The sequence below is a fragment of the Cuculus canorus genome, chromosome 7 (assembly GCF_017976375.1).
Source record: "Cuculus canorus isolate bCucCan1 chromosome 7, bCucCan1.pri, whole genome shotgun sequence".
NCBI lineage: Eukaryota > Metazoa > Chordata > Aves > Cuculiformes > Cuculidae > Cuculus > Cuculus canorus.
Window position 1 is genome coordinate 10,664,290 of NC_071407.1, and position 16,216 is coordinate 10,680,505.

General features: G+C 39.7%; 1 protein-coding gene across 2 annotated transcripts in view; it reads right to left on the reverse strand.

The window, feature by feature from the left end:
• Positions 1–13,590: 13,590 nt before the first annotated feature.
• Positions 13,591–16,216, reverse strand: part of BICC1 (BicC family RNA binding protein 1) — a 98,779-nt gene continuing 96,153 nt past the window's right edge. For both annotated transcript variants that reach the window (XM_054071832.1, XM_054071833.1), the window contains one exon: positions 13,591–15,870. In XM_054071832.1, coding sequence (XP_053927807.1) covers positions 15,740–15,870 — 131 coding nt within the window. In that variant the 3' untranslated portion in view covers positions 13,591–15,739. The remainder of the gene's footprint in view (positions 15,871–16,216) is intronic.

Below are 16,216 nucleotides of genomic sequence, written 5' to 3' on the forward strand. Positions count from 1 at the left end.
AGATGGCCTTTCACCTCCCTTTCATCATCCTCTCCCCACAATAGTCTCACAAGGACTGTTCAACATGTAATTTCCACATTGTGAGTGTTTCTTCCAGTTGCATGCAGTTATCCAGAGACAACGGGATGCTGCTTTCTTCAGGGTGTGCAGCCCTGGAGAAAACACAGGGCAGTTAGGGTTGGACTTCAGCTGCTTTCACCAGCAAAGTGCAGCCCATCCTCCTCTTGGCAATGGCAAGAGAAGAGAGACATTCAACACCGAGAAATGCTAAAACCTTGCCAAAACTAAAAGCCAACAGAGCAGGCAGCCAGCAGGGTCGTCTAAGTATGCGATACGTGACAGTTTGCTGCATTTTATTAAACAGCAAGCACCTCGCAACCAAAGAACAGTCTCCAAAATGTTAATTTTCCTACAGTCGATTAACTGTCCAGCATCCAGACTTGCATTACCTCCAAGAATGAGCAAGCGTGGGAGGGAAACTGGCAGCAACCTTGGAGAGCAAGTGCCAGTGGGTGATCATGAAGTGCTCTCACACCATGTTTGGGATTACTGCATTCTGCGGGGAGATGCCAAATAATTCCCCCCATCATTTTTTTGCTTCTTTTTTGGTGGATAGGGATTAAGATGAGAGGAATTTGGTGCCTGGGTTTTTTTCTTTTTTTTTTTTTCTTTTGTTTTTGTTTTTTTTTGTTGTTGTGTTTTTTTTTTGGTTTTTTTTTTTTTACAATCGGTTGGTCCTGCCCCGATTCTTTCAGACAGGCTGATAGGTACAGATATACCACCTACCCTCTAAGTGCCTGCGTGTGAGGCTCTCAGGAGCCTCCTGACAACAAACATCTCTGTTTAATAAAAGTGATGCCTCTTCAAAGCTGTTTTATCATGCGTTCTAACACAGAAAGGCCCCTTTCAGACAACAGCTTTTTTATTTTGCTCTTGCTGTTATTCATTTGACTCTGCAAACAGGAAGGGGCCTGAGGTGTCCCCATCTCCCAGAGCATGTGGCTGCAACACACAAATGTCAGTCTGTTTCCAAAGGCCAGCATGGAACAACAGGAATTATCTTGTTCCCGTAAGTCAACAAACAATATTTAGAAAGGTCTGTGCTATGGAAGGATTTCCTAATGTAATACAAGTCATCAAACTTAAAACACATGCCTAGTCTGGAGAAAATAATAAAGCAACAAGGCTGGGTAGGAAAACAGATACAAGAAAACAAGAACTTTCTCTTGATGACTTCATCCCACAGAGGTCAACTGCAAATCGAGAGCAGCATTGGTTGGGAAAGGGAAGCTCTGGAGATTTCTTGGAGAACTTGAAAAGGAACATGTAGTGTTTAATAACAAAACCAATATTTTTCTTCTAAAAAAATAAAGAGAACATTTTCCCAGCATTGTACCATGAGAGCATCACTCATGGGGAGAGTGTTGCAACCTGTGTAGCTAAGGAATGAGCCTGGTTTGAGTCACTGAAATACTTGTTTCACCCCTTCTTTACTGTGTGGGTAGTATAGGAATATGTGGATAACACTGCCCGCTGCCCCCCACCCCTCTATTCATCCATCTATTTCACTCAAGCAGTGATAGGGGAGATCAAGACATGATGCTAACAGTTTAAAATGTGGAAAAATCCTCAAAACCACAACCCCCAAACCGCAAGAATTCACGCGTTTGCCTGAAGAAGCTAGCTTAATGTTGCAACAGCAACGCAAATTTGCCCCTACCCAACAAAGCAATCAGAGGAGGATGGACGCCCCAGAAAGGGGCAAGCGAGCCCAAGCAGGCTCCCAGGCTTTGTGCTCCCCACATGCACTCAGGGAAAAAAAAAAAAAAGAAAACAAAACAAAAAACTCCAAACATTTAGAAAACGTGCACCTTTTTTTTCCATGTTCTCAATATAACTATCAAAATGAAAGCTGATTCTGTTGTGTGGAAGCCTCTGAGTAATATCTTGAGCCCAAGAGGAAATCCTAGGGAATATTCATTGCTAGTAGCAGCACAGTCCTGGGCAGGACAGACCCTGACCTGCCCCAGCGCTACCATTTCCAGGTATGACATGGTCTACTTTGATGAAGCAGGGCTTTACAAAGTTGCCTTTTTTTTTTTTTTTTTTTTTAGCACACACAGCTGAAGTACTTGAGCAGCACATTGCAGCTGTAAAAGTTCTACCTCTCCTCTTTCTGTTGCTTGGAGAGCACAAATGTGTTTCTCATTTATTACCAGGAAGATCTCCCTCTCTACAACTTCAGGACCTCTAAAGATGAGTCATCAGCTAATTTTCCAATTTAAACAGGACAAAAGGAGCCAAAGTTGTAGAAACCTGCATCAAAATCCCACATTCACAGCTGCATGAGAAAATACCTTTCTATAGTTTTTTAAAAAAAGAAAAACCTTCATCTACCTTAAACTTCTAACACCACCACCAAATCCCCGTGACTTCTCAGAAAGTACCTTCCCAAAAGTTAAAGTTATTTAGAATACAATAAAACGTTCACAGAAATAAAACATTAGTCACTGGCTCCCTAACCTCAGCTCAAGTCTTCTACCTGCCTTCCTGAACTTACAGATATTATATGTTCAAATAAAAAAATTAAGCAGAAGTTACTGCAATTCCACAAACAGGATGAAATATAGAGCTATTTAGTATTGAAATGTTTAAAAGTATGAAAATGTTTAACTTATTTTCTTCTCTTTGGTTAAAAAGAGCAATAGCTGAAGCGTTTCAGTGCTGTTAACTACAGAACTCAGAGGATGGAAGAAAGTTTAATAAGCACTAGGTATTTTTCCTCAGACTCCACTAGTTCTATGGCCCATAAGCATGTGATGGTTTTATGTAATCTTGTAAAAGTATGTTTTAAATTCTTTAGTATGTGTGTAGCTATATTGACCTAATGAAGTTTATCGTTTCAGCCAGAACGATGTTGTTTTGCGAGGCTATTACCAGGCGAGTTTCCAGACTCTTATGAAATACAGCTGCTTCACAATTCCTGACAAGTCCAGACGGTGCCTCTGGGCACCTCAAAGCTCAGTGACAGATTTAAAAATACAATTCACAGGTCACTGTCCTCAGAAAAAAGCTTCAACTAGGTGTAAGTGTATCGTGCTAACAACTCACTGAGTGCAATTCTAACCTACTGTAACTTTACATGCAAAGGAAGAAAATCTTTTGCTTTAATGATTGATCAACAATATTCACAGGGAGATTTCTTCTATTGCTTCTGATCTAAATTTGAGCTGCAACTGTCCTTGTGTTCCTCTTTGACACCAGGAAGCCTTTAGCCTCCCACATATCAGTCTATTAACCAGGAAATAGCAGAGTGGATGTACACTTCTTCCCATTGCACTATACCGGGGCAATCGTGAAGTCCCAGCACAATGCTCCACCTGCATTAGGACATTCGTATCTGTTTGACATGCCAGGCCTATAGCTACCTGAAGAAACACTTTTTGTTTCTACAAGCTTATAACAAAGCCTGAGAAGCAGAGAAGAAAATGCTGTAAATGGTTTCCCCTTTAAACATTTTCATTATTCAGCAATACAACCAATCAACAACCATTTTAAAACCCTCGATTTTTAAACTAATTTATTTAAGAATCTTCTAATTTGTGCTTCTTAGAATGGTCTGAAAGATGGGTTCATTTTCTAGCACACTTAAACATTATTTTAAACACTTCTGATAGCAAGAGCGGATAACAGCTGTTATCTGACCCACGCACTCAGTTATTTAAGTTTGATCTGTCCCAGAAACAACAGAAAGGTTTCAAAGTTTCTGAATGTTTTGGGGAGGTTTAGAGAAGTGCTGATATGCCTTTCTCTGCATGTGCAAGCAGATTTATAGAAAGGGGCAATCCTGATATTTCGCTTTGGAAAAAGTCATAAAAGGTCAAAAGTAAGGAAAACCTCAAAACACTATTAGGAGTTCTGCTACATTTTTGCGGTGTCTTTGGCATCCCTTTTCTCGACATTTGCTACTCTTCCTTAAGCCCTGACTGCTCTGCCAACCTCGGCTCACCCAGCAAAGCCGGTCTTTCGAAGCACTGCACGCTATAAAAGTAAGGTTCTCCCTACTTGCCAATGTCTCCATCTGCTACCACAGCAGGGGTGTTGGGAAAGCTCTGCTTAGATGTCATACTGCCTGTTGCTGGAAATTTTTGCCATCTGCTATTGCTTTTACTCCCATGCCTCACAAAAATGTCAGGGACTCTAAAGGGAAAGCAATTTCTTCATCGGATTTTAAAAAATATCGATAATTTGAATCATGGCTGTTTTTTGATTGCACTCGTATTCACACAAATATAACAAAGCAGCATTGAATAAGGAAAAAGGACACAAAGTTATATTTGTATGGATTTAAATGACTAAATATAGTCAACAGTCTACTCCAAACTTGTTTCTCCCAAAACAGTTATTGCAAACCGTGATGTAGGTGATTTTTTACCTGTGTGAACAACACATGATTCTCTCCCAAAGCCAAGACCTAAATTCATCATGCAACTTATCACCCTGGAATGCAATTTAAAACCACGCGGTGTCGTACACAGAAACACAATATCTCTGCCCATGCAGCTCCCAGAGCAGAAGACCAAACACGCAGGAGTGGAGGGAACCTTCCTTAGGGTACTACTATTTAATTTAATGTAGGTATTTACATCGATACCTGACAAACTGTGCCCTGGATGAGGCTGCATCTGCAGTTGAAAACATGCCTGGCTAGAAAGAAGCTTTCTAGAACAAGTTAAAACAAGCATTTAGAAATTAAGCATCCAGACACCAAAACCTTGTAGAGTGACCCAGCAGATGGACAACGTATTTCCTACAGGCATAGCATATATGAACCCCTACTACAAAGCAGCGCTTTACACACAAACCAGACAGCAAAACGAAGTAAGACACTACCCAGACCCGGTTCTGCTACAGGCGGCTTTGCAATCAACTTGTTTCTTCTACAGGATTTTAAGAGTGGACTTACCTTTGTGGACGCTCTGGTGCACCACTTCTTGTGTCTTGCCACATCTCTCTCTGCTTGGCAGGGCTAAAAGTCCTCATTTCAGAATAACTCAGGCAGGAGCTTGTAGCAACAAAAGCATCTGCTTCACACACTGCTCAGGACTGCAAACCACATGCTGGGAAGGCCCATCCTGCCCTGATCTGGCCAGTACCTGGGGCGGGAAGGGCTCTGAGGGCAGCTCACCACCAGCAATGGCCACCACCTGGACTGGCTGCAGCTGCACCTCATTGTGCATCAAAACCATCACTTCCAAATTGCTCCCTGCAGCTGGGATAAACCAGCATGACCAGCCTGGATTCCCTGGCCTTAGCTGTCGAGGTGAGGGGTAGAGGCAGCTGCAAGGTACTGTCTCTTTGGTTGAAGGTGACATCGTAAGCGGTGGCAGCATCTTCTGTGTCAGGAGTGGCCGTGGCGGCTCCCAAGCCCACCTCGGGGAGAGGGAGCTCAGGGGGGCCAAGGAGGGATTTTGGGGGCAGCAGGAGGGTTTTGGGCTCTCTGCAAGGAGAGGTCAGGGCTGCCTTAGGTGGGGCATGGCCAGTTGTGGAGGTGTTGCCAGGTGCCTCAGGTGGTACCTCAGGGGGGCAAAGGTGAGAGGCAGGAAAATTTCACCTGGCTACATGGAGCAGAGAGAGGCAGACGAGTCAGGAGTAAAGGAGGGAGGCTTAGGTGTGGAAAACAAGCAGTGGTGGGTTTAATTTGTCTTTGTTTCTCACCATCCTAACCTATTGTCACGGAAGTAAATTAATTTTCCCCAAGTTGAGTCTGTTTCACGCCACGGTGATCAGTAAGAGGTGTCCTTGTCCTTAGCTCCACTTTAAGCCTTTTCACCTTATTTTCTCCCCTGCTCTGCTGAGGTGGGGGAGTGTGAGCAGCAGGGAGCACCCTGACAGCTGGCCACAGGCCTCAGGAGCCCTCTTGGTCACCTCGTACCGATTACAGTAATAAACCCTGCGTGTAGCAGCATCCTGTGGCACCCAGCTTGGGACTGGGACGTGGACAGATTAACTGGAAGTGCTGAAAAGAGTGAGCAGTGAGAGGGGACGTAAATCAGCCAACCAGGAACTCCTTGGTGCTGCTGTGTGGAGAAGTCCTCTGATGCTTATACCAGTAAATAACAAAGCTGCACTCAGAGCTGGCTGAATGTTTTCTGACAAACAGCTTCTATTTCTACTTCTGAGTGCAGAGGCAGGTGCTCCGGGGCCATCCCTGCCTGCAGCGTCAGTGCCCTCAGCAGGGGCAGCGGGACGGGCAGCGCTGGCACGCAGCGAGGGAGCACACACCAGCACGGCAAAGCACTGGAACTGTTCTAGATTTTTGCTTCTATTGAAAAAAAAACCAAAAAACCCAAACATCCAAAAAAGACCCCCCAAAAACCCCAAACAAACCTCAAACTATTCTATCAGATTTCAAAAAATGGAGTTAGAGGGGAAAGCCAGGAGACTACATTCCAGTTTTCACTCAAGCCCAATATCCAGGATATTTGAGGGCTGAAAGGGAGCACAGCAAATCTGGGATCGAGTATCCCTGTGCCACTGCCAAGCTAGAGCATTGCCATTGTTCTACGCAGCGCTGGCACTGCTGTGTCCGTTGCAGGCGGGATGCTGAAAAACTTAAATGGCCGAGAACAGAGTGGAGGGAGGATGGGTTACAAAGATCCAAAAACCTTTGGTAAAAGTTATGTGGAACTCCATCTAGCTAACTGGCAGGGGCAAAAAACAAAGCATGATTTTATTGCAACCCATTCCCTTGTGGAAATGTGAGGTATTATTTCATTTAATTTATATGAATAATGGTAAGAAGTGAGTGGAAACAGATTCTGACTTCATCTAGCTTTAAAGTAAACTTACACTTATTGCTTAGAATGGAAACTGCCCATTGAAACATTTACTAAAGACTGGCAAATCATTGAAAATGAAGAGTGCTTTTTTTCTGTTGTTGCCATTAACTGAAACCTTTCACTTTTCTCAGTAGAGGTATGAACACACATTTGTCAAAATTAGGCTCAGTATTTAATGATATTAAAAGCATTCATGAAACATTATTGCTTTCTCTTCAGAGAAGTAATTTGATGATGCTTAAAAGGTGCATCATACTTCTAAGCAGACACTCCCTTTTCTCATTTTCAATTGAGATAAAGCTCCCTCACAGTACACCGCACAGTTGGTTTCCTCCTCTCATCATTTATTACCACTCCTGCTAATAAGCAACTGCAAAGCCAAGGTTTGCAATATCTTCTGTTTCTTCAAGACTTGTAGTAAGTCTTCACAAAGTCGAATGTGGACACTTTCATCCACAGTTTTCCAAATTTCATGTTAATTTTGGACCATCCAACTCCTCACTTTGTTTGTAACATGGCCGTATACCACCTTGCAAATAAGAACAACATCATGCTGGAGGAGTTCCTCGCTAGGATATGAATGAAACTTGTGAATGCTGCAAAAGGAAAAGAAACCACTAAGCAAGCATTTCTCACTGTTGGTTTCAGTTATGGGTCCCTGTGGAGTAAAACTCACATTTACACAGACTTGAGTAGCCACCAGGAGATAGACCATAACACTTACTTTGACAAATAACTACCTAATACAAGCAGTCTACTTCATTAAACAAGAATTGAAAGAACTCTACTTTAAAAAAAAAAATAGCAGTTTAGCAAAAGACAGCTTTTATGGGAAAATGAAGACCTGAAAATTCCTATTGTCTAGACTTCTGCTTTTTCATGCTCGAGCATGAAACGTGGGCATAAATTGGTTCTCTTGGGTACACAAATTCAGAGCGTGTTGATCACAGAGCACAAGCTTCTAATCTCCGAGTAGGTGAACGTACAGCAGGTATAGGAGGCTGAAGAACTTGTTTTCAAAAAATGTAGGCAAGATCACAGCATACACGGAGGAAGCATTTCTCTACCATAGATTTCATTTCTATGCTTCAACACCGAACAAGCTCACTAGATTGAAGGAAAAGGTGACCTGGTGAAGAGTTAGAGGTCAAGCAAGAAAGCTTTCAACATCTTTTTGATATTTCCGCACACCTCCCACATTGAATAGCACATGGAAACACACCAGAAAGTTTATGAGAACATTATTTGCCTTCAGGAACCATAAATAACTTCATTTGTCTCTTGTAAAATATTGTGAGCTTGGAAAATCTTAATTAGATTAAAAAATGCCTTAAGATGAAACACAGAATTGTTATCTTCTGTTTGGGAAGCAGAAGCAACAGTCTCAGTGACATAACATTCTGTCATAACATTCTGGGGTTTTATGTATACACAAATTCCGAAATGCCCATACAATTTCACTTAAACTCCAAATAGACCAAGGATACAAAGCCCCTCCAATACTCAGTTTCTAATACAGCCTTGAAAAGACAATGCATTTTCATATATTATTTAATATCTATTTTATCCCAGATAGTATAATCACAAAACTTGAACACTTTAAAGTGTTGTTTTGACAAACAGAACCAGATGTAAAATGTTTTTAAGCTTCCGAATCTGGTTTTGGGGTTTCATTATCTTGTCTCTGCAGCAGATCCAGGGCACAGAATAACCACATATTATTATGCAACTGAAGAACATGGGTGCATTGGCCATTGGCCTCAGCAGACATACTACAGATGGGAAGCAAGGAAGAAATGTGCCGTTTCACTCCAACACATATTGTTAAAGAGAAAATGGGCAGCCACTAAATAACCCTTCGGTCTATGAATAATTATGTATATATTATTGGTTACAGCGAGTGGCCTGTGGAGTCACTTTGCATAATTGTTTTTAAACTGTAATAACACCACACAAAAGAACAGGTGATCCTTTCTGGGGAAGTATATATACAAAACAAAAATAATCAAACAAGTAAGTTAATGTTTCCTTTACTTATTCTTCATGATCAACCCCACTTGAAAAAATTATGCCCTCACCTAAACTGGTATTGTAATCACAACATACTGTTTACGTTGTGCTTACAAATTTCATTTTTCAAACTGGCCAATGACAACTTTCACTGCCACAGTTTAAGGCCAACATAAAAAGCAAAGGAAACACAGGTCTGCCTAAAAATTGAAAATGCTTCAAACTTCCCAACAGTACATTTTGAAACTTGAATTTTCACCAGAAGAGAGCAGAAACCAGAGCCAAGTACGGGACAGCCAAAATCTAGGAGAGGTGAGCAGACACCACCAGCAGCCAAGGAAGGCAGCGACGCCAGAAGTCTTATTTCAGTCTCCAATCATGACTTCTAAATCTCAAAAAAAATCCTTCAAAGCTCTCATCCACATCAGTGGTTCTGGATACTCTTCACATTAATCACTCCAAAGAAAAGAAGTGAACATCTTGCCTGTGCAAGCAAAACCTCATGAAACTGCATGTAAAATTTTTTTCAATGAGGCTGTTCTAGCCTTTGGAGTCCCAAAGTATAATGGGAAGAAAGAATGGAGTTAACAGTGGAGCATCAGTGACCACTTTCAGAAAGGTGGAAGATAAACCAATGCCCGAGCCATGCTCAGGCAGAGTCTTGCTACATGACAGATGCCTTCAGCACTCCAGCTTGCTGACTACTGTCACCATTCAGTGCAAGTAGAAACACTGCTGGGACAAAGATAACTTAAATATAGCTGCACGAAAATGTCTATTGGCCCATAGGAACTACTTAGCTAGTTGTCTCTCTTCCAGTTTCCAATCAAGACTCAAATCTATCAGCAATTTAGCCTTGCTTACCATTTTAGCTTTGTTTGTACTGATTTCTAGATGCAGGACAACATTAAAAAAATCTTTCAGTTTAAGAAGATCAGCATTTTTAGTATTGAACTGTCAATGTTAAGCATCAAATACTACATTAAAGCTGTTTCAGAATAAGGGTCTTGGCACAGCAACGTCACATTGAGGTAAGTTTAGGCATGAAAATAAAGCTTTGGTCTTGAGAAACCAAAAACTGTTCAGCTTCATGCCACAGATTCCTGCTAGAGGAGAAGGCTGTGAATGTTTTGTTGCATCTGAACTTCAGTTTTCATTTGCTTGAAAATTAATTAATTCATACTGGGGTTCCATTCTTCCTTTTCTGTTAGTATGTTCACATCACACAGCAAGATTTACTGTCTGCTCAAGGGTCTCTTGTGCCAGCCTTCCCCTCAGAAATCCCACATCGTTTCCACTTCTCTGTGGTCCACATAAAGCATGAGATTGCATTGTCTGTAGATAGTTTTAATTTTGGGATTTTTTAATTTTGGGAACTTAATGCCATGTGCATTCCTGTTGAAATTTTCTGTCAGAAAAACAGATGACAAACTGTGATTTTTACCATAGCAAAGAGGTGTAACACCATCCTTATCAACTAATGGTCCGACCATTGTCATCTCAGTGGCAACAATATTTCTTTAAACATTCACCACCCATTGTTAGAAGTGACAAATTTTTACTTCATTACATAATTGGTTCTTTTTCCGATATTATGTTTTGGTTTATCCATCTGTTAGTTTCCATGAAGTTGCAACACAGTTTTGGCACCAACTAGGCAATTTCCATCACAATGTATTCACTCACCTTCGTATTTTTTCTCAAACATCTGGAATCGTTCTACATTCATCAGTAGAGCAAATATTTCTAAAGAGTAAGATTTGGGCAGAGTGAAGAAATTTGACAGTAGGTGATGCTTTGACGAGCCCATAAGTTGCTGCATCTACATAACCAAATGCCTTCATCTCCCAACATAATTCAGATCTACTCTGATTCAATTCAATATCCACAGAAATTAATCGAATACTTGTAATCATAGCTCAAAATACTCTTTAGAGTGTTGGGAATAACAAAACAAGATATACAAGTATGTTTACAATGCAATTCCAAAAATTTCAGAGTATATCCTGGACTATTTATTAAAAAAACCTTGACAGCTTGAGGGTGCACTGCTGGCTCCTACTAAGGCTGAATAATTTATAATGTATAAAACTTGTAAAATTTGATTTGTTGATTCATGAAAACATGGAAGACAATAAAATCAAACTTCTGTATGTCTGTAGCACAGAAAACAAATATAAACTCCAAATTTTCCTTAGTACAATGGCAAATCACAATCTGCAAAATACCTTGTAATTCCCAGATTTAGTTTTTAGATACATAAATGCCCCAAATAGTATCTTAAGCCAAAAGTAAAATAAAGGCAATTTACACCAAAAGCACGAGTTTATTGTGCGGTGCTTTTCAGCTTTCAGGTTTTCCTCACTAACAATTAACCTCAAATAAAAATAAAAGCTCATTTATCTTTTAACCATTTCAGGCATTCTGTAAACACTTCCCCTAATCGCTACATATTTTTACAGTTCTCCACTTTCAGAGAAGCTGCTGAAAATATTGTAGACATTGCAAAAGTTTTCTAGAAGTTCATTTGCTTTTCCATCTTCCCAAATCCTCAAGAACTTTGCAGCAACTCCAAGTAAAGCCCACGGCTTTCTTTTGCTCAGCTGTCTGTGACACAACACAAGTCGGTTCTTCAGGTACAAAAGGTAACTCCAGCAGTGTCCAGAGTTGTCTGGAATCAAATACTTCTTGGCTTACTTGAGTACAAATTTCTGAATTTGCCTACCGCACCTTTCCCGATGAGCCTGCAACACTACTGAGAGACCGTGGGTAACCATGTTTTCCAGGGGTTTGGAAACATACGTCTCTTCTACCAAACATTTGATTGAAGTGGGGTCAAACAGGAAGATGTCTCACTGTTAACCTCTACACAACTTGGACAATCCGTCTATTTTCACCTGTGCATTAACATTTCTTAGCAGGCATCTTCCTCTTCAGAGTGGAAATCACATTTTGTTTGTCTGACTGGTACCAAAGAGAGGTGATGAACATTGGGATGGTGAAGACCGTGAAGCCTCTTAGTTCATGAGGCAATACTGTTCATGCCATGCCACTCCAGCTGCTAGGAACACCCCCCCATACCGCAGTGAAAGCGGCCATCCAGCTCTGACGCTCCATCATCATTCCTCTTCTTTCTCACACCATCTTTACCACTTTGCTGACTGAAGCCACATGGCTGTCCATTAAGAGCAATTCTCCCAGATGAACGGTCCACAAAGGAAACTATCTTGTTTCAGATGTCTGTAGTTCACTGTTGCTCAGGCAACAGAAATGCTGTGCAATTTGCAAAGCCGCCCGCCCGTGCAATTTCCACAGTTTATGCCAGTGCCTCGTGAGTTGTACGCAGCACCATACCCTTCACTTGTCCTCAACAGAAGGGTTTGTCGGGTGTGTTGATCTGTCTCCTTCCTAGACTTGTTCTCACATCTGCAATTCCCAGCAGGTATTCAGAAAAGTAACTCAGATTTTTAGAAGGTCAGTGAGCCAGGAATATAATAATTTAAGTGGAGACCTGTGTGTATAAAACAGTTAAAGGAAAACACATTAGGCTGCAATAACAAAATGCCTGAATGCACCCAGTGAGGTAAGTAAGATTAAACTTGTATCACTACACATCAAACAAACCGACAATGCTGATGTAACGTCATGCACACATTACCTCAGAATGAAAACGATGCCTCTCTCTAGATTTTGACTGGTTACGCGGCAAGCATCCCAAGTAAAGAATCCCTATTGTTTTCTTTCCACTTTTACACTGGAAGTGATAGTATGACCACTACAAAAGAGTACATGCGACTGTCCTGCTAATCGCACTGAAAAATTTTGAGTCATTTAAATCAGAAGACCAAAGAAAGAATAAAATTCATATAAGGCAAACCATTAAAGCCTGCTACAAACTGAACCTGAGATAATCAAACTCCTTTCATATTTCTTTATAAGAAGAGGTATCTCAAAAAAGCATTCCAATTTAAAAGTCATAAACACACTGTATGTGATATAAAAAGAATAATAAAACACACAGAGCATTAGCATATGAAAGAAACATGTTGCAATTGTGTCAAATACTGGTTTTTATATTTTATTAACAAGCAAGCATCCCTGGAACTGGGTCCATATAAAAATACTTCATTAACCAATCAGAATACAGGGAGTTACATAAATTTATTTTTATGCAACATTGATTAGTTTTGAAAATTCCCATTTTTAATGTTTTAATTTCATCTTTTATTTAAAAAAAGATCACTAAAAGGACACAACCCACAAAAATACAATCTGTATCTGCTCTATATTTACAGATAACTGGTCACTATTAAGGCACAGATTTAAAACTAACATTTTTATGTAGCATGTCAGATATTTGTGCATAATATAACACTAACAATATGGTACAAAGTACTGTCATATTCCCTTTGTGGAATCAAAATAAGTGAGAAATTTTTTTCTTCCAGTGTGTTCCTTTTTGTGTGAAGCCCTATTGAAAAAAAATTGTTGTTAATGGGAAATTCTTCGCTTTGGTGTAGATGATACAAGCACTGCTCAGCAAAAGACCACATCAACTTAATACTGTAATAAAATCAGTTTCTGAGTATAGTACTGTCTAGATACATAGTATGTACTTACGAAAGACTGAAAAGATCTAAGAGCACAAAGGTTTGTTGATGCTTTTACGTTTAGGCAAAATAAGCAAGAAGGGGTTGTAAAAAAAATCTGTACAAAGTGTTGCTACTTATTTAATTAAAAATATTTTATAAAATTAACATGACTGAATACAATTTGATTTGCAAACACTGGTCTTGCAAATGCAAACATTTAAATGACAACTTACCTGTAAGCATGCAAGTAGACCACATTAATGGAGCTAACTACATGCTTAGAAGTAAGGACAAGTGTAAATAGTTTTAGAATTAGAAGTTGTGGATTCCACAAGGATTTCCATGAAGTTGCTCTTGCCTGTGTAACACATGCACACAAATATCTCAGATACGTGGATATGGACTTCTGGCATTTGAGCACAGTAACTTTGTTGTGAACAACTGTGTGCGCACAAGTTATCCATCTGGATCTGCAGTACAATTTTAAAACCAGAGGAAACTAACTGCTACTTGATCTACAGGGGAAGGCACCCAGCTATACACCATTAAGTAGATATGGCTGAAATGATACTGAGCAGTTATTTTGTTGCTAACTGCAACAAGACTTTATATCTTTCCTAGATTACATATGCCCTCAAATAATAGTTTTTTAAAAATTCCCTTTGTGTGTGCAAACTTCTCTATACATCATTTTGTATTCTCACCTTAAAAGAATTTTCCATGGAAAGTGTCGAAACTATTTCTCACCCATTTTTACATAAAAACCAACTACTGTAAATGTTATTCTAATGCCTTCTGTTAAGAGCACTTGACAGTGGTTTATGTCCATTTCAAAAGGCTTGTACGCTGAACATAAATAATACATTACAGTAGAGGTAATTTACAATATTTCTTATTGGAATGCTTTTCAGAAAATTAATGCTTGAAAACTTCATATTGCATTGCAGAAAGAGGCACTTTATGAATTCCTTCATTATATCAGAACCCTTCATAAATCCAGAACAAGACACATGTAAAGACAGAGGAATAATATTGCCGAATTATTTGGACTTTCACAGTATAAGAATGCAATATTTAACTCTAGCCACTTATAATATGGACTCTTTCTGTTGAACTTAACTTGTTTCAGAAATAGTTCATCTCCAGAGTTTCAAACACTTCTGCAGCTGAAAATTACAAATCTAGATTGAACAAAACAGATGCTATTACACCTATTTTATGTAGGTCGCTTAATTGCTGCATGCATAGTCATATAGTAACATGTGTCATTTATTACATGGCAACAGTGCTGTCTTGTCAAATTAGATTAGTTGTCTGTTTAATCAAACTGACAGCCCAGAGCTCTAGTTTGATGAATGCCTTTCACTCTCTACCATAAATCTGCAGTAGATCAGTTTAATCTTATATATTGTAGGTGTATAGAATCTACAAATAAAAGTCTGATATAAATAAGTGTCATTCGGTGGCAGGGTACTAAAAATAGCCCTTTGATTTGAGACAACCATTAAAAACAGTTTTAGTGTAACAGGCAGCAGTTAACTACGATGACTGCAAAGGGTTAATATTGCAAGGGCCATTTTGGTCTTTCATTGCATCTGTTATAGTGAGTATTATTGCAAACAGAATGAGACTACTTCATAAGAGCATACTAGGCCTGGTCCACTACCAAGTGGCTTGACTTTGGAACAATCTCTTCAGATAAGTAGTGGGGAGACGGAAAGAGGGAAAAATCCGCATAAGAACCAGTTTCTAGTACCATTATAGTGAGATGTGACTTAATGCAGAGACACCTGAAAAAAATTTGATTAGTGCCAATATAAAAATTTATATGGAACTGAAAGAGAGAAATTTCCACAGGACAAGAAATCAGAACATGTAAAGTGCAGAAAGACCTCAATAATTATTTTAAGCAGTACCAGAAAAAAATCCATCTTGATAAAACCAAAATCTATGCTCTCTGGCATCCCAGCTCTTCATTCTTCCTTCATTCAACAAAGTAAAAATTCAGTGCATACATTAGAGTTATAGGTAATAAAATACTAAACAGAGAACCCTATATTATTATTATTGCAAATTCTGTCCAATCTACACGAGTAAAACGTAACCCACATTTGGTGTTTTGAAAGACAACAGACAATATGTGTTCTCTCTTTTTTTTTTGGCACAGTATTGTGCAGACAAAACGCTTTGGTCCTTGACACCCAAACTCCCAAAGTGCAGAGGGTGGTGTGCAGTGAAGGCTGTCCACAGGATTGCCATGTCCATCTTTACAGGTGACTGAGTTACAACGTACTGCTACCAGCGACCGCTGACACTAGCAATGTCCGAATGATACTGACGTGGCAGTCTTCCACTAGCTCCTCCTTCCAGGAATGAGGCACGTAAGTTTGATGGGTCAAAGAGCTTTCTTCGGTTTTTATTCAGTTCTGTAAAGGTCACACGCAAAAAAAAATCTCTCATCAGAAATTTATTTTAATAATTTGATCTAAACAAAAAAGCCAAAATTCTATTTAAACAAAATATTTTAGACAGAACACCTTGACCTGCAAAATGTCTGTGAGATACTTATTCAATTTAACAGTTCAACAGGATAGCAAGAGTGCCAAGTTAAGACTCGGAGGCTGCTTGAGAGGCAGGCATCTATTCAGTGCAATTCCTATTTGGCACTGATAGAATGTGGAGTAGATAATATTTTGCAGTATTGATTTAGATCAAATTGGCATAGCTGAAACACTTTAAAAAGGTTCTGTTACAATACCCAAAGGCTGTTAT